Source organism: Falco punctatus (assembly GCF_963210335.1).
Source record: "Falco punctatus genome assembly, chromosome: 8".
NCBI classification, from domain to species: domain Eukaryota; kingdom Metazoa; phylum Chordata; class Aves; order Falconiformes; family Falconidae; genus Falco; species Falco punctatus.
The window spans coordinates 35,958,727-35,976,942 of NC_137588.1; the positions used below are offsets into that span (position 1 = coordinate 35,958,727).

At 38.1% G+C, this 18,216-nt stretch overlaps 1 protein-coding gene across 10 annotated transcripts in view; it reads right to left on the reverse strand.

Moving 5' to 3' along the window:
• Positions 1-519: 519 nt before the first annotated feature.
• The window catches only part of ZRANB3 (zinc finger RANBP2-type containing 3), a 51,700-nt gene continuing 34,003 nt past the window's right edge, over positions 520-18,216 (reverse strand). For 6 of the 10 annotated variants that reach the window (XM_080399638.1, XM_080399640.1, XM_080399641.1 and 3 more), the window contains 15 exons: positions 16,826-16,997; positions 16,313-16,441; positions 14,757-14,876; positions 13,918-14,037; positions 13,215-13,394; positions 11,611-11,763; positions 10,486-10,954; positions 9,282-9,485; positions 8,674-8,762; positions 7,428-7,529; positions 6,121-6,263; positions 4,526-4,669; positions 3,255-3,651; positions 1,889-2,020; positions 520-1,358 (listed from right to left, as the gene is read on the reverse strand). In XM_080399638.1, the coding sequence (XP_080255764.1) occupies positions 1,260-1,358; positions 1,889-2,020; positions 3,255-3,651; positions 4,526-4,669; positions 6,121-6,263; positions 7,428-7,529; positions 8,674-8,762; positions 9,282-9,485; positions 10,486-10,954; positions 11,611-11,763; positions 13,215-13,394; positions 13,918-14,037; positions 14,757-14,876; positions 16,313-16,441; positions 16,826-16,997 (2,653 nt within the window). In that variant the 3' untranslated portion in view covers positions 520-1,259. The remainder of the gene's footprint in view (positions 1,359-1,888; positions 2,021-3,254; positions 3,652-4,525; positions 4,670-6,120; positions 6,264-7,427; positions 7,530-8,673; positions 8,763-9,281; positions 9,486-10,485; positions 10,955-11,610; positions 11,764-13,214; positions 13,395-13,917; positions 14,038-14,756; positions 14,877-16,312; positions 16,442-16,825; positions 16,998-18,216) is intronic. The other 4 variants (XM_080399647.1, XM_080399644.1, XM_080399643.1 and 1 more) reach the window with 4 other exon arrangements.

An 18,216-nucleotide genomic window follows, 5' to 3' on the forward strand; every position in this document is an offset into this window, starting at 1 on the left:
CATCTTTAAAAGAAATGGCACGAGGCTCATTACTTCTTCCCTGATACTCTTGGCTTCCTCCTCTCCTGACTGCCTAAATGACATTTTACATTTAAGTGGGGCCTCTCGGAAAGGCTGTATGAACTTGAAAACCCCTCACTTGCTTATCAGGCTGTTCTTACTTGATCTTTTAAACTGCTGAAGCGATGACTCCTCTGATCATCCTTAGAGAACACAAACATCGTGTCATGGTTTTGTCAGGTAGGTACCCAAAAGTGTCTTTGCTGGATAAGTCCAGTTAGTTTGACTCTGCAGAAAATGGTGCACTCACACCACCACCTTGTCTTACATTGTTAACTGAGAAAAAGAATGTTTAGAACTTGAAGAATTTTTCTCATAAGCTGAAAAGCTTTCCAGGTTATCCTTGTTTTAACTAGATATACTTGAAAAGGGCAGCTGTGGACTTTCCAAAGATGACACATAGCATACAGGTGTACTGCTTTATGGCATTCCTGGGGTCAGGGAGAGACAGACAAAGCATGGAAAGAAACATGTTTATTTGAAGTAATCAGCATCTCTGCAAGCTCTCTAAGGAGAAAGTGACTAGCATTTCCCAGAAGCTACCTTAGAGATATTTATGGTAAGGAACAACAAATATTACCAATTAAGTTTTTAATACAAGCTGGTTTAAGTAAACCCAGAATTCAATAGACATTAATTCGCAGTGCCAGAGTCTGACAAGTCACCAGTGCCAACAGCGGGCCTTTCACAGCAGATCAGAAGCGTGTAAGGCCGTTTTCTGAGACTAATCCCTCAGCTCTTGCTATTTCTGTCATAATAGATATCAGAGCCTCTATCTTCTGCAGCAACTTTGATACGTGAACAAAGAAAGTATTTTAAACTAAGGTATCTTCCTGTCCTGTAGGGGCCCTGAGCTCTGTAACACCAAGAAAAATTTCAACAGAACTTCATCAAATTCCTGCAGCTGTAACTACACTGTAATAAGAAAATAGCAATGCTTCCAAATTGCATTAAGGTTACACACAGAAATTTAGCTTTAAACTACAGTGTCATAAAAACATAATCACGATCCAGTAGCTTGTACGCACTTACCAAAGGCCCTTTTACAATCAGCGTTATAAATGATTCCTTGGTTTTAATTCCATATTTTCTTCCCTCTACTGACACCATGATTGACTACAAAGCTGTTATTTGAAATCCGTGCATGAGGAACACTGTGTAGCTATAGCGGTTTCTGCGTTAGAATGTAGCAATATATTTTACATCTTCACAAAAAATTTTGTGATATCACAGCCGTACTTGGTTGCTAAAGAACGTCTCTTCAGCTGGCTTCTCTCCTTGGCCTGTTTGGCAGTTCTCTGCAACAGAGAAAGGTAGGTCTGGTCAGGAAGCGGTGTTACTTGGCAACAGCGTGCGCCGTGGAAAGCCTGAGCCCGCAGTTAAACTTCAGTCTAATTCTGCAGAAGACAGCATAATGAAATGCAAACGTTTAAGATGACATCTTCCCAAATCCTGAGGAGCTACCTCGACACCTTGGCTGTACGGGATGGAGAGGCTGAGAGCACAGGGGTTGTTCAGCTGGAGGCAGCAGGGCTGAGGAGCTGGATGACAGCCTGGCGCTGCCAGAAGAGGAAGGGGGGGCAGCAGCGCCCTGCTCCCCCTGCTCAGGGCATTCCCACCGGGCTCACCCGCAGGGGGGGCAGGCGCTGCCTGGGGCTAGAGGCTGCGGGGCAGCACAGGGTGGTGCTGAGCAACCTGCTTTGAGCCCAGGGCCGAGGCTGCATTACCTCCTGGAGCGCCCAAAATACTTGTGATAAATCCTGCCCGGCTGCCCATTCCAGAGGTTTCCCTGTGAGGGGGCGAGGGGTGGTGGCGGCACTGGACTGACCTCTCGGTGGCAGGCTGTACACAGCGTCTGAAGGTTCTCCAGGGAGCACTGTCCTCCTCCACTGTAAACGGGCTTGATGTGATCCACCTGCCAGAACTGGCCTTCCGTCGGGTTTGTTATAATGTCATTCAGCTGCCAGAAACAGAGGACATGACATTGGAAACATCAGATACTTCTGCACTGCACGTATGTCCTGATGTTCTGCTGTCATGAGAAAATAATTCAGGGAAGTAGCTACTTAAGAGTTTTCATCAAGAGGAAGTAAGCTGTAGGTTTTTAGCTTTTTTTTTTTGTTACTCCCACTGGACAAGTGAACAACCGTACTTTTAGCTGGCATGTTTCACCTGGCCTGCAGCATGCTGAAGCACACTGCAGTGGGCCAAGGGCAGACAGAATGAAAGGTTGGTACAGTAAGGTATCCTCAATGCCATTTTGTCAAGTGCTGCTATTAAATACACACAAATATAAAGGGTCCAGTAGCTATAGTCCCATCACAAAAATTAAAGACTATCTAGGTCTGTTAAGTTTCTGATCAAGTCAGTATAACTGTAATGGCAAGCACTGAGAAACCTTAGGTGACAAAGCCCTGCATCAGCTTTCAAAAAGCTGAAGATTGTAACTGAGCACGGAGCTGTGTTCACGTAGAAGGCTGTCAGATACCCCCACTCCACAAGACTTCCCATCTCAGTGTTTTAAATGTTTTAGATATTTTCAAAAGCTGCAAGCAACAAAGCAGATCTCATACATATGACCAGTGATGGTAAATTAACCTTTTTTTTAAAATTCTGCAATGGGGTTCAACGGCTGTCTGCAGAATTAATTCACACAATTTAGAACCAGTTGCTTCTGAAGCAGGATTTCAGTTTTGCAGCAGAAAATACATTAGTTTCTGAATAAACCCACCATTTTATGTAGGGACTCCTCCCTCCCTGCTGCATTGCCTTCAAGTGAGCGAAGCAGCAGTCACAGCGATGGAAGAATGGTGGCAGTTTGTAACGCATTTTGGGAGGAGACCAAGAGGAGCTGTGACAACTGGCTTTTGTTAAGCTCCTACCAAACATTCTGCAAAGTAGGAATAACTTAGTACTGCTAAGGCTACATCCATTCCTAAGGAATCTGAAGTCTCATGCCTATGACTTAAAGATGAGAAGTGTGCAAAAGACATTGAGATTTCTCTATTTCTTTTGTTTGGCTTTGGTGTTCGTTGGTTTTTGGTTTTTTTTAAGGATTTGTATTTTCTTATTCTGTCATTGGCACTGTGTTAACCTTCTATCTTAAATCTACAAGAACATTATGGATTTCTCTGAACTGTCTGCTACAGGAATACACAGATTAGCTGTTATGGCTTAACCCCCAGTACAATTACCTGCCCAAGTGGAAGGTGAGACATCCAAGAACTCTCCAGAAGTTTCTTACGCTCACTCTTGGGTGCATCTCTGATGCTGAGGTAGAGCTCCTGGGCATTTTGATTGCAAAACTGGCAAACGCCGTGTTCAATTTCAAACACTTTAGTCCGCAGGTAGCTCTGACTAGAGCGAATCAAGAAGTCCTCCTGGCAGGCATGCGAGCAGAATCGTGTGTCCCAAGCCTGGCTCTGGCAGCCCGGCTCAAGCTGAGCTGTTGGCTGTTGACAGCGCAGACAGAGGGGGTTCCCTTGGCCGTCCAAGGCTTGCAAATAGCCTTTGGGTAGGGAGGAGCCTTCAGCTTCAGTCTGCTCTGAATGCAGAGCTGATTGACCTCTTCGGTTTTCTGAATGCAACCTGCTTGCAGAAAACAAAGGACAGCTCTTCATAAAGGAGGTATTCAGCAACACAATGCAGTAGGTTTTTTACACACTAATTCCATTAGCTACCTTTTATGCTCTGAAATACAAATTTTAGTTGAAATAGTATCTTGCTCAGATTGATACCTGCACAGGGCAAATCATCTACTTGGTTTACATTTCCATTCCAGCAAAATTTGACAATCTAACACCACCATGTTAAAAATTCTTCTTTTGCACATCTTACTACATTTACAAGTGCACACCTAATTATTAGCTGAAATAATGCTGTATTTATAAAACGGTGGTTTCTCCCAGGCATGTAGACATATAAATGTGAAACATTTCAGCTCCCTCTTTAATAGAATTAACAGTCAAAGGAAGCATCCTGACTTCCCCATGCAACCTTCATGGCTGCCTATTGGTTCCCTACTCCAAACAGGCTTACCTCCGGGCAGGATCCACACTGCCAGTTTAATACGTTATTTTAAAAGGGCATTTTATGTCTAGAATTTTAATGTTCTTTTCTCCCACTTTCTAAATTTTGAGGCAAAATACAAGAAAATTTTGTGCCCCTAATTTACTGTTGACCTCACAAGAAGGCCTGAGCTAACAGTATTTTTTCCTTAACTGAATTGTATAACTATTTTCTTGTTTCATTTTAATCAGACACAGTTAATTACCAGCTATATCAGCAGACAACAGATGTAATCTAAACTGTTACAAGAGTAAACCACAGCTTATTAGCACTACAGTAAGTTTCTTATCTAAACACTGTACTTCACCAAGGTAAACACTCATAGCAAATAATTCTACTATCTTAAAAAAATCTGTGCAGAAAAAGCTTAATCACCTTATTGCATTAATAAACTTACTTTGTGGAATGACCCAACTGTTCAATAGAAGCATTTTCATTCTTCAGACAAACTCTGCTTTCTTTTGAGATGAGGCAGACGCTGCCCCCACTGCTGCTAGCTTTGTTAAGTGAGGCTGCTGCTACATCCTCCTTGGTCACGTACCTAAAATAATTAAAAATGCTGTCAATATCCTACAAAGGGAACAGTCTCCCTCAAAGAATATTCACTCTGATCGGTACAGCATATTGTCTTGAAATGTTCCTCATCTCCTGGAAGAGAAATGAGCTTCAAGTCTGAGAAAGCATCCTTCACCATAATACTTCCATATTAAATAAGACACCTTTTTCTAAAACCAGATTCAGCTCTAGCCAGCAAGCAGTCAAGTTGTTTTGTATGTAACTATTAAAAAATGAGAGCAATTTGATACTGCCTGACAGCGAAATCTGAAAGCGCTTTGTTCCATCAGGTGAAGCGTCACTGACATTCCAGACAATCCAGGAACCTTTCCGAGCACTGGAGGACTCCTTGCAGTTATGTGTGAGCTCACTTCATTTTAATGTGCAAACATACCAACTACTACTGCTTTTCAGTAAGGCTTTTCAATTGTTTCACTCTGATCATGCTTCCAAAAACCACTATTCAGACAACTTCTCACAAGTGTATCTCTCTGTACGTAATATACATACGCCAAACCCTATACGCTACCTTAGAAGGCCACTGTAGGTTGCCGTAAGTTTTCTAACCCGGTTCAGTTAGATCTTTCCTACATTTTATGGAATGATACGATCAGGCAACAGGAACAACAATCAGGTTGAGAAACTCCTACTACCTGCTGCTTCTTTATTACTGGAATTACAAACTCTATTTTTGAATTCTTACCTACAGCCAAAGAGTCACCCTGGAGAATTTAACACTAGGGACTGAAAGGAATAAAAAGGTTTTAGATAGTTTGCAGAGGCACCTTGGTGAGTTAACCTGGACACATGAGAAGTTTTGTGGAGAGCAATGACAGCACCAAAGGTCTGTCACGCAAGGCAGTGCATCACAAAAAGGAAAGAAAGTGGAAAAGAGGTAATTTTAGATTTTAGCCAGGATTAAACGCTAGCTCTTTTCAGTGGCACCCAGCAAGGAAAACAATAGTTTTGAGAAGTGTCATCCACAGAGAACAGAACTGTTTAAAGAAAAAAAAAATTACTATCAGAAAAGACTGGAGTATGCTGTAAATTATGAATACCCCACTATATCACTGATGGCAACTAATGATTTATTTCTGCTTCCAGGTGGGGAAAAAAAAGAGATTCTTTGACCTTACTTTTCTGTTGAGTCCCTGAGGTCAGAATTTTTCCTCAAAATTCTTTGGCAAGTTCCAGGTGTTTAAACATGCAGTGCAGCAAAGCCTGAACAGCCGCCGAATGCAGCGGTGCCGGACAGGGAAGCGGCACTTCCATTCCAACAGGCTGACTGACATGCGCGGTTGCCTATGTTTGTCACTACGCAACAAGCAATTATCAAACGACCAGCTTAGTGTCAGTATCATTCCACTGAAATTCCCTTAATAAATCAAACTTCCTGCAGCAATTAGTAAAAAGGAAGCAGAATTAAAAGCCACATACCTTTTTGTGCTGCTGACCACTGACTGCTTTTTAGACAGCTCCTCTGCAGCTTGAATAGGACTCCAAAATATCTGACCACTTTTTCTGACAATCTTCTGTTTCATCGCTGTTAGATGACTCCACTCTTTCACAAACCTCAGTATCTGGCAAAGAATGCTATTGTCAGCAGCACGACAGACAGTACACAGAACCCTCTGATCACAGTACAAGAGCGCTGTGAATTAATACATTCCAAACTGGATGACAACAGCCGGTGTGATCAGAGATGGTCCCTTCAATGCAGTTTTCCCGCAAGCTGCAACCCCCCAACCTGCTCAAGAACTCTGGCAGCTTTGGCATTGACTACAAGAACGGTTTTGCTACATGTGTTGATCCAGAAGGTAGAAAATAAGGCCAGAAACGGCCTTTACTAATCTAAGGTGTAGCCATAGGAGAAAGGTTTCTTGAAAAAGTGTCTGGTAAACATTTCTTGTGAAAGCAAGACTTTGCTGGTGGGAAAACCAGAGGTGCAAAGGAGCTTTCTGCTTACAGCAGTCATCCTCCTGTTGCAGCTGGTCTCTCCGAAAAAGAAAGTTTGCTTCCAGTACTTGGACCACATTTATAATTGTGTTTACGGACAATTTTTCTGCTTTCCTCTAACCTTCTGATACATGCATAACACTAAATTAAGAAACTGTAGAATCTGCTTTTCCAAATTACCTTTCTCTTTAAATGGAGAGAACAGCTAACAAAACTACGTTCAGCAGATAATACAGCACATCCAATTTAAATTCTTTATGTCTGTCCTTGAGTACTTTGGGTTTACAGTGTTAATGTTCATCTCAAACACCATTATGAATGTGATCTTTATTATGCAATTAACGGAAGCTACACGTCTCGGTGGAGCTGTGCCCCATGCTGCTTTGAAAACTGTTAGAAGACCAAAGGAAGAAATGAGACTGCAGGCCTGCTCGGAACTGCAGCTCTGACATAATCTAGCACGTTCATAACGTGTCCCATTTAATTCATAACCTTTAAAAAGCTATTTTGTTGATTTATGAATGTTAGTTACTAATCCTGTAAGTGAGAAATTAAATGATGCCTGGTTGATTCCATCTACTGAAATGTTAACAGGAGGCATGATAATTTGCCAAAGTAACAGACTGCATAATTAATACTCTCATCAACATTTAGAAGATCTGCGTGCATTGATGAAACTGTGCCTAGATCCCAAGACCTATAAGTGTTCTGCAATTTTTTAAAAAAACATAAGCCAAAGCCCTCTGTATTAAATTTTGTATTACTATGCCAGTAGAATTTGTTCTTACCAATGAACGATTTTTTTTATGCTGGAAAGCCTCTGGTAAATCCTCCCAGTTATCCAGCTGTATGTCCAATGGAATGAAATTATGATTCAGTGGTTCACCATCCTAGACAAGGGAACAGTTTTGTTTAGAGATGTAGTGCAGCACAATTTAGAAAAAAAATTATCTGTTTCAAGCAAGTTACCCTCCCTTCCTACTAAATTTAGTCCCCCAAGGTAAGATTTTTCCAGAAACAAACAATAAGCCACAGATGTATGATAACAGCACAGATGCAAGAAATATGATTAATGTTAATATACCTAAAAGTAAAGAGCATGAAAATTTAACCCTTGAATATATCTGCTATTTTTTTCATTTTCAGATAGTTCAGACACACAAACTGCCTTAAATTAAGAAACAGAAATTATCAACCTCTTGACTGAATTTCCAAGGGAAATGAATGTTTGTGGATTGGAAAATGTCATTCATTGCAATTTAAAATCAGAATTTTAGATAGAGCATTGTTTAGTAAACTTTGGTTTTTTTTAAAAAAAATGTTTGATCAAGTTCTCCTCCACTTAATTTTTAAGGAACAAGTTGTCCCAGTGGGTATATATGACCCAGGAACTTATTGACAATTCACAAACATTCAAGAGAGAGAATCAAAGCAGAACTCCCTGGTGTCTCACCATCCACCAGAAAGATTTTGTGCAGTATCTGGCACAATGAAACTCTTATCCAAGCCAAAACCAACCCATACAGTTGCCCAAATACCATCCAAAATGCATCTTTGTCTTTGAATAAAATGTGTGAAGCTAGGAAGCAGTGTACACTTTAAGCATATTAAAGATGTTTTCAGATAGAAGAGGACACTCATTTTTTGCTTTTTCCCCGCTGTATCAGCCTAATTGAAATGTATTATTTCAATGACTTGCCCTCAGTTATTTAAGATGCTTTGCAGTTACACCTGAATACACTGACTCTTACAGTAGCTTCAAAGAAACCTTTCTCAGTGAACTTTTCTATCCCTTAAAAGAAGGAATTGCAAAGTCCTGACTCCCTCTTGAAAAACGATCCAGAAAACTACCAACTGCTGGTTTCTGTACTCCCCTAACCACTGCAGATCCATGCAGGAATCTTGGAACAACTATCACCTGCATTTCTAACAGATGATCTGAGCATACATTTAATGTATCAGTCCCATTTCGTAAGCCAAGCATTAAAAATTATGTATCTAAGGATATAAATGCATGCATATTTTCAGGTTTACCTTCGTATAAAGGTGAATTCTGTCAGTATTCCTGCTTGCACAGAACATAAGCCTGTCATATACGTGGAACGCGTCCAATTTATCTACATCTCATACAAAGAGAAAAAATGTTGACATTAAAGTGTTTTTCGTCATTCATTTCATTCAGTCTACTCAGCCATTAAAAATAGTATTACACATGTATCTAATTCCAGAACAACATAATAAGATACACAGCCCAAGCAGCAAGCTATTAAAATATTTGTGTATTATTTTTTTTTTTTGTTTCTCCTGAATTAATTATCATCTGTTTTGCCCGTGGCTATCGTGAACACAAGTAAATGCCATTCTAAGTTTTAATAAAACTATACAGGTTCAGAGCTGCGAGTTTGACATAGTTCTTAAGTCAGCCAAAAACCCTGTATGGCTTCAGGAGTTGTACAGAAAAGCCAGGTTTATCCATCATCAAAATTCAATAAACATCCCAGGCTCAAACAAGAAAGTCACATGCTAGTGTATGTACTTCTGTCTATGTGTAGGTTTTTATTTAAAAGTTATTTTACATGCCAGAGGCATTTAATAGTTTTGAAATAGGATGTAATAACTCTTTCGCAGGAGTCCCACTTTACCTTCTCCACACTTTCTTTCACTTTCTTCATTTTCAATTTTGACAGTTTCTTGTTCACAGATTTCAACAGATTGCTGGGTCACCATTCCCCCAAAATCTTCTCTTCTATCTTCAGCATTGCACTCTGCTTTCTCCTGATTGCTTCTGGAGCCCTTTGACATATCTTCCTCAGTTTGGCTTGTGGGAGCTTCACAATTTCTCTCAACTATAAACAAAGAAACAAGAGAAGTGATTATTTATGCTACCTGTACAAACAGGTACCTAATGAATACACATCTGGAGACAGGACTGTGCAATTGAAATACAAAAACTTCATTTTATTCTCTAATATTATTATGGTGCAACCACTTAGGAAACTTACTATTCTAATATTAAGGTTAGCTATAAACACATGGAAAAAAAGTTTTCCATTTCTGAAATTCCATGCACTCAGCTTCATGTCAAAATATATGCAATAAATCCTGCCATTAGCAATTCTATATTATATACAGTTATTGCATACCATAAACAGACAGGTTTCCAGACATTGATCTATACCTGTGAAATTCAGAAGTTGTTCTTACTTGAAAACAAGCACAGAGATGTAAATAAAATATATTTAAAAAAACAAAACCAAAAGAAAAAAAAAAAAAGAGAACCTTACTCTTTCCTTTGCAACTGAAATGGCAAATATGAGGACAGATTTATAAAAACGTGTTATTAAGTTTCCAGATTTATTAAATTTATTTAATCGAAGACATCTACTCTGACCTGTTGGAGCAAGAAATACCGTATTTTCTGGGTAATGTCTCTCACGACAAAATATACAATAACAAGTTAATAAAGCATCTATACCACATCATTTAGTTTTGAAAGGAAAAGTTTGCCGTTTAATTGAATTCAGAATAACCTCAAACCTCAAAGAAAAGGAAAGCTACATTTGCTGCAAAGAAAGCTGAGCATATATTCTTCCTTACAGAATTTATATCCTGTTAACATCTACGTGAATTTTCTATTTGTTTCAAATTAGACTCACATAAAAGATCCTTGGGGAAAGCAAAAGTAAGAAGGATCACTTAATTCGTATTTGCACACGTAAAGACATCATTCTTCATATTTTGCCTGGATTTCTGTATAGTCGTATATTAAAAAATACTTTATTTTCTGAAACTAATCACAAATGAGATGAAAAATGCACGCTTCTCTCTGCACTACATATTACTTACCACTACTGCTCTGAGGACAATTGCACATTTCACAGTAAGGGACCAATTCATTATTACTGTAAGTGCAAACACTACAGTGCCAAACTTCCAATAAAGATTTACTTTTGCTTGAAGTATTTGAGCTACAAGGAAGGACTTCATTGTTTTGTTCTGAAAGCAAAGAGGGCCTTTTTCCAGTCAAAGATTCTGTCTTTTTCTTACTGGAGTTGACTGGAGTAGATCCACTTCTGCTTCTTGCTCTTTTAGCTTCAGGTTCGTAGGTACTTTCATGACAAACTGTATCCACATCACTTATTCTTGAGGAATCCAGGTTTTCATTGCTTTTCTCTGCACCCTCCTCTTTTGTGACTTCAGAAAACTCTGAATCATTATGTAATGACTCATTACCAGAAAATACTTTGCGTTTCTTCTCAGTGGAGGATTTTGGGGAAAAGAAAGAACGTATGTCATGCTGTCTTTCCTTTTCAAACTAGGAAAGAGGAAAGAAATATGTAAACCCCACTTAGTAATTACTGCAACAGAAGCTGTTAAAATAATGATTTTTCTCCATTGATATTACTCTCTAATACAAGAAGCTATTTCTGCTTTGGAGTGGGAAACAAAAGAGATCTTCCTTTAAGAAAAAACAGCTAGCAGAAAAAGCAATTCAACATTCCTCTTCTGTTTCGTAAAAATTCAATTCAATAGTCTCGTGAAAATTCTGAAACACCACTATCAGAAAACAAATACACAGAACTGTTATGCTGTATGCCTCTTTTTGATCACGCCTATTATAAGGAAAAGCTTTTAAACATTGTTTTTAAAGTAACAGCCAATTAAATTCAGTACAATTGATAAATATTTAATTTTAACAGAAATTACTTGGTCATATCTGACTCTGAGGTGGGTCAGTCACCTAAACATAACGTAAGGGCCCCTTGGAAGCCTGCAGATGACATTTATACCCAGCAGAGCACTTTTCCCAACTTCACCTAACTTTAAAATCATAATTTACATTACTTTTTCCCACTTATTTAGTGTTTCTCCATTAGTAAATTCTGCAGTACATAGAAAGCTTAAGCAAACAATGGCTATACATTTTTTTTTTAATGAAAGGAAACAGGAAATCCAAATTTTGAGCCTTACATGTGTAAATAAAAGTTCATTTTGGGGATCTTCTAGACTTTCATTTGGGGTCCAGGTCTCAGCAAAACTCAAAAAATCCCATTTCTCTTTGTCACCTTCTTCAGCTTGCATTTTCTCTTTCTTGCCATTCAAGGTGCTGCCTGTAACTCTGGACTACAGAAAGACAAATTGCATAAAGTTTCCAAGGAATTCATGTGTTGGAACAAATTTAATTTGCTAACTTTGCCTGCCTTGTAAACTTAATTCAGCATTAGCAAAGTAAGAAACTGTAGTAATTGAAACAAACTTAAGTGATTAAAATTATTTCTCTCCCAGCATCCATTTCTGCAAGAATAACAGTAAGTATTTAGCACACCACGACTTGTGAAATCGTATACAAAATGTCAGTATTTATTGAAGGTAAAAGAGAATATATAAATTGTGTACATCTCTTACAGTCTTAACACATTTTGCTTGGCATGTGCAGGCAAGCAACAGCTGAATTAATTCAAAGAAGCAGTTTAGTGACAGAACTTGTAAGGCAAATTGTTGATGAATTACTGAGACCTATCTGTGCCATGTTTAAGGAGACTTCAACATCCTAGACTGACAGATTTTTTCAGAGGTACCTACAGGAATTAGAACACAGAACTTCATTCCCCAAATGAATGTCAAATACAGTTTGCAGTACCTAGATTCTTTAAGCTGTGACTACTTTTCAGCAGGAGAGGAAAGTATCAGGGGAAAAAAAAATGGTTACCAGTTTCTCAATACAGTAACTGTACAGACACAATCAACTGAACCACTACAGCACAGGGGCAGCCAAATGCAGGAACAACCACCTTAAGTCAGCATTTGCATCAGATTGAGTCCTCTGTAATGAGAATCTCAAATGATTCTGACATCTAGAGTTTAAAAGGCAGTTATTCTTCATGTTGGCACTTCTGGAAATGTCAGAAAACAAGAGCTGAACACTAACACAAGTCAGTTATCAAAACAAGACACTAATGAATGGTGTCAAAGGCTACAAAAAGGTGACAAAATTAAGACAGGCAAATTATTTTTCTTAGTCCTTTGAACTCTCAAAGATCATTCAAGTAAGGAAAGCAAGCAGAATGGAACTATTCTTCTTAATGAGGACTGGGTAACACTTGAAAATGGCAACAAGAAGATTAGCTTACAGTAATCTTGAGTCTTACAGAATTATTTGAGAATGCTTCTGCTTCTCAGAAATGAAGTTTAGTTAAGGCACAATATTAACCCGATTAAAAAAACCCACAAACTTGATCTGTTATGAGTGACCAGAAAACCTTAAAATTGTAAATGGAACAACCAGAAAAAAAGCTAGAAAATAAACCAACATTCTCCTATAAATGTGAACCATCCTAGCCATCTTGGCAAAAACTACCTTATTTACCTTTCGATCTGAAATGTAAAGCAAAAAGCTAAAAAAGACTAGTTCAGAACAAACACGGACATTCTGATGACAAGCAATTCTAGCTGTATCAATCTGTCTTATAGCCAGACAGTGCTCCAGATAAGCAAGCATGTTACTTGGCACACGCATTTAATTTCTGTCTGAACTACAGCAAGTTCTTGATTATTTGGTTCTATTCCACACATACCTTGCGATTCAGCATTGCCCACATAAGAGTATCCATTGTTCCTTTTGCAATAAGGAAGTGAATGTTCACAGAACTGCACTGCCCAATTCGGTGTGCCCTGTCTTCTGCTTGCTTAATATGGCCTGGATCCCAATATAATTCAGCAAACACAACATGAGTAGCAGCAGTGAAAGTTAAACCCTAAACAAAACAAGTAGATGCATTTTAGAAAGAAAGATACCACACACGAAAAACTGAATACCTAAAGTAAAAGAAAGCTAAAGCTGTACAGGACATTTTTACATGGAAATAAGAGGAACCACTTTGATAGCAGATGGGCCTATTACACCAATTTCTTCCTTGGGCCTCAGATAGATGTAAGTAAGATTCAAAAAATAATTTAATACTGTGCAAAGACCATATACTGCTTTTTGTTACGAAAGTAAACATTTATTTTCTTATTAATCTTGTACTTTTAGAGAAATGGAGTTTTAGTAATTATTCAAGAATGAGATGATGATGCTTATCTTGATTTTGCTCAAGTCATTTCAACAGAGGTTTAAAACGATTAACATTATTAGTGCAAAAAAATGAATACATGAGTCTACAAAAGACATACTGCATGAAGATAGATTGCCTTCAGTACATCACTTCAGTCACCAATGACTTTAGTACCTATATTCTTTAGGTTTCTTATTTCATTTATTTTCTTTTTTTGTCCTACCTGACCAGCTGCCTGAATACTTAAAATAGCAACCCGGGTATCAGGATCCTTCTGAAACTGATTAACAAGATGTATTCTTTCTGACGAAGGAACACTTCCGTCTATTCGTATGTAGCGAACCTATAATGTATCGTAATAGAGAGAAAATGACATTATCAGTGCCCATTTTTGCACCCAACCACCCTCTGTCCCCCAGTAAACATCTGTTCTATTCCTTCATGGTAGAGAGGGATACATCAGTACCCGTTTGCCCTCTGATTTACAGTGAAGCATCTATCTAGAGAAAAGTGTAGACTTGGTTTTCACCATTTACAAAAGGAGAACTCAGAACAAATATGGGATCTTAAAATGGAATACTCCGGAGAAGAATCTGTAGTTTCCCTGACAGGATTTATTGAAATTCCAAGCATGTGCAAAATCATAACAATATAAAATAGCAAAGTTAGCACCATGGTTGAGAGTCCATGATCAAAATAATACAAAGGCTGTTTGCAAAAACTTTTACTGCTTTGAATTAAACATTCAGGTGAAATAATGTTCTGTAAATTAAGTTTAAAAAAGTAGTTAGAAACATATTGGTAGAAAAACTTGGGAAACAGCTGTCTACAACACTGATTCAATAATAGTATCATACCAGGTAAGAGTGTCTACTTCACCCTTAAATACAACACAGTTCTTCAAAAACACACTATCCCTTTTAATCCAGTTGCACTGATCTGCGTATACTAAAAATCCATAAATTCCTGTACACAAAGGCAGTTCTGCTGAATTCAAACACAGCTCATACATATTTGTAAAGCATGGAGTTAAATTTGTGTGCACATTTGTTAAATCATTACCTTATTTTCAATAACTGCCTCTGTACAGGCTTGAAGCATGCTTAAGTGATGAGCAAAAACTACAAACTTCAGTTTGTCATTTTCAAGCATCATTTTGATGTAGTCCTTTACTGCTCCTGCCTAGAGTAAGAGAATGAGCTTTTGTTAGATGTAAAAAATATTCAAAAAGACAGTTCTTATTTTCATGTCTTTTAACTTCATGTAATACTAAAAGGTAAGTTTCCATACTTTATGTTATCCATTTAATATTTTACCAAACACTGCCATTGCTAAGTATAAAATATTCAAATCAATTTTGTTTGAAAAAATATCACAACTTTATGTCTTTGAGAAACCCATCTCATTCCTTCAGACAAAACCCCCACATTTATCCTCAAAAGGTCACATCATTACATTGCACTTCTTCCAGATTATGATGCAGATAAAACCCCTTTTAGTTACAACATCATTATCTGGCATTTTAAGCCATATTTAAAAAACTACAAAACTGATTTCTGCCCAAATATACTTCAAATGGACAAGGTATTGTTTAATTAGAACTTCTGTATCTGCACCCACATAAAGCAATCTATCAAAACTGAAAGTATAATTTTGATACTTTCATGATACCATAATCCTAAAGTATTACTCTATTTAAATTTTCATAGAATTCTTTTGTATCAAATATAATTTTCAGTATCTTTTACAAAAACTGTTAAAGCAATGATGACAATTAATAACAACATTTATCAGTGATCAATGGTTAATGCAATACCCATTGCATCAGTCCTCAGATGTCTTTTTCATGTTTCAGCTTCCTGTTTGAAAATGGATTACCAGAGGGAAGAAACTAGAGAAGTGGGTAAGAAACAGAACTACGGTGATATTTTTAAGAGAAGGAGGAAAAAAACTTGAAGGAGTCAGAGTCTCAACTCTTACTGCTCCAGCAGCCTGCAGAGCTTTTTTTTCTATCCTCTTCTAAAAATAGGTTACCATAATTAAGCCAGATAACAGGGTAAGAAGTGGGCATGTAAAACATTATGGTCATTAACTTGTTTTTCCTTACATCTTAAGCTACAGTACTATAGGAGGAAGTAGAGAACACAGGGTCCTATCTGATAAAACAGAAAGAGACCAGCTAGAAAGGCTTGTTGTTTGTCCACATTTATCCATGAGACCCAGTACTGACAGAACGCAGTCTGCCTAAGGGCCGTGTCAGCACCGTCCTGGGTCAGCTGCAGCAGCTGCTGACACACAGGTATGGCCCTGAAGTACCTGCTCCAGTATATCCCTAAAGTCTGTGAGATGCACTTAGGGCTGTTGGGAGACTCTGGCTGGACAGTCTCAGCCGGCTTAGCAGACATCTAATCAGTCACAGTTTTAACACTTAGCTCAGGTCATTGTAATGGGGTTCAGCCTATTCCACAAACAGACAGGGAAAAAGAGAGTGTTTCTCCACGTTGCAATTACAAAACAAGCCAACCTTATGTAGAATTCAGGCCAATACAACTAATTTTATTAAGTTGAAAACCACACTGCATATTTTAAATATACTAAGAAAAGACTTCCATGCTTACCTTGGCAATGGCTGTTTCTTTATACATGCGTGTGATTAGACACATGACTTGAGAAAACTGGGTTTCCGTGGCATCTGAATTCAGATTTCTCATTAATTTCTCCCACTCTGCAAAAATGGTATTCAAGTTCTAATTGGCAGAAGAGATCAGTTGTTAGATACATAGTACAAAGTGCGTTTAGCTCAACATCTACATTTCAAGCATGAAATGTTTAGGAACTGAGTAATTTTGAGAACACTGTCAAATTTGGCTAAAAGTAACTAGGGTTCAAAATCTAAGCGAAAGCAAGACAGGAAGGAAGAAGATTGTACCAAAATTAGAGCAAATTTTATCATTATTTGATGCCAAAAAATTGGTATATTCATGTTCTTCATGTTATATTTTAGAAAGAATAACAGAGATGCTATGCTATATATTCGCACTTTCTTTGTAACTACATATAATATAAATGCATACATATGAATGCATAGATATTACTAACAAATACGCTTTTAGCAAAAGTGGAAAATTTACCTTAGCTGCAGCTTGTGGGAGGTCAAATGGAATACGCTGCCTAACTTTGGGAGGCAACTGAGTTAGAACATCATTCTTCAGTCTTCTGATCATTATCTCACTTAAAAGTTGATGTAGTTCTTCTAAATTTGAAGCTCCTCTACAGTCCCAATGAGCTCTTTTACCAAAAAACCTGAAAATGAAAAATCAACACCGACAGTAAAAACTAGCTCTTCCAAATTCAATGGAAACCTTCAGTACATAATTAATTTTAAAGCACACTATTAGATACAAAAGCGTGCTGGATAACACCACTTGGCTTTCCTGTTTACACCAGAGATGATTGCTTCCTGTGTGATTCCTTCCAACGCTAAGGTCAAAGCTGTTTCAGCTTCTCAGCTGATACCAATGCCTGCAGGCATTACTACCCATCAGATGCTTAAGTCTTCTCTCTCATCACAGCTATGTTTCCCTTTCCACAGGAAGCAAAATTTTCAGGTATAATAACTCTTGTTTCAGTGGACTAGTGAGAAGAATACACCACCATGAGAATGCTCTTTATTATATTATAGGGGGAAACAAGCGACAGGGAAGCTATCATGAAAGCTGCAAATATCACCATTAATATTCCTTTGTTTCCCTCCCCAAGAATTCCCTCCTAGTTACAGTCAGAGACAGGATTTAAAGCTTAAGGTACCGTCGTTAAATGTAATATTATTGAATGAGCAAGGTTAAATAGAGGAAGTAGGTTCAAGGTTTAAAAGCTAAAGGTCGAAAAGAGAAAGAAGTTATTAACTTAGTCTTCCTTGTTCTTTGCTTTGTGGTTTTTAAGGAAGCATTGCAGCAGGAACAGCAGCTTTTCTCCGTCAACATTGCCAAGAGATAACAAAATAAAGAGCATGACAGATTTTGCTGTCTTTGGAGAAAAGCCCAGGTAACATTTTCCAAGGCCAGGAGAGTATGTTGCAAGCATGCAATTTTCCTGGTAACCTTTTTTTGTTTTGTTTTGTTTTTTTTACAAAAAAACCCACAATACATCATTTAGAGAAGGTGAAGCCTTACTGAGCTTATCAAGAGTGTTCTAGTTGGCTCGCTTCTATGCTGGTGAAGTATTGGCATAACGCAGTCCAAATGCTATGTAGATGGAAGGCAGCAACACCTTTCCCTCATATCCCTTCCTTGGTTTGTTTATATAGCTGTCCTTAGAAAGGTTTCTTCCCTCCCGCTTGAGCATTGAGGACAAAAGAAATGGTAGGCAAAACCTCACAAAAATACTTTGGGCTTCATCTTTAGGAACAGGTGTCTACGAACACCTCAGTAAAAAACCCCACAACGTTTTCACAGTAAGTGCTGCATAAAAAAATCCTATCGAGTTTATTACCACAGGATGTTTTGTTTCAGCCAAGTCATGA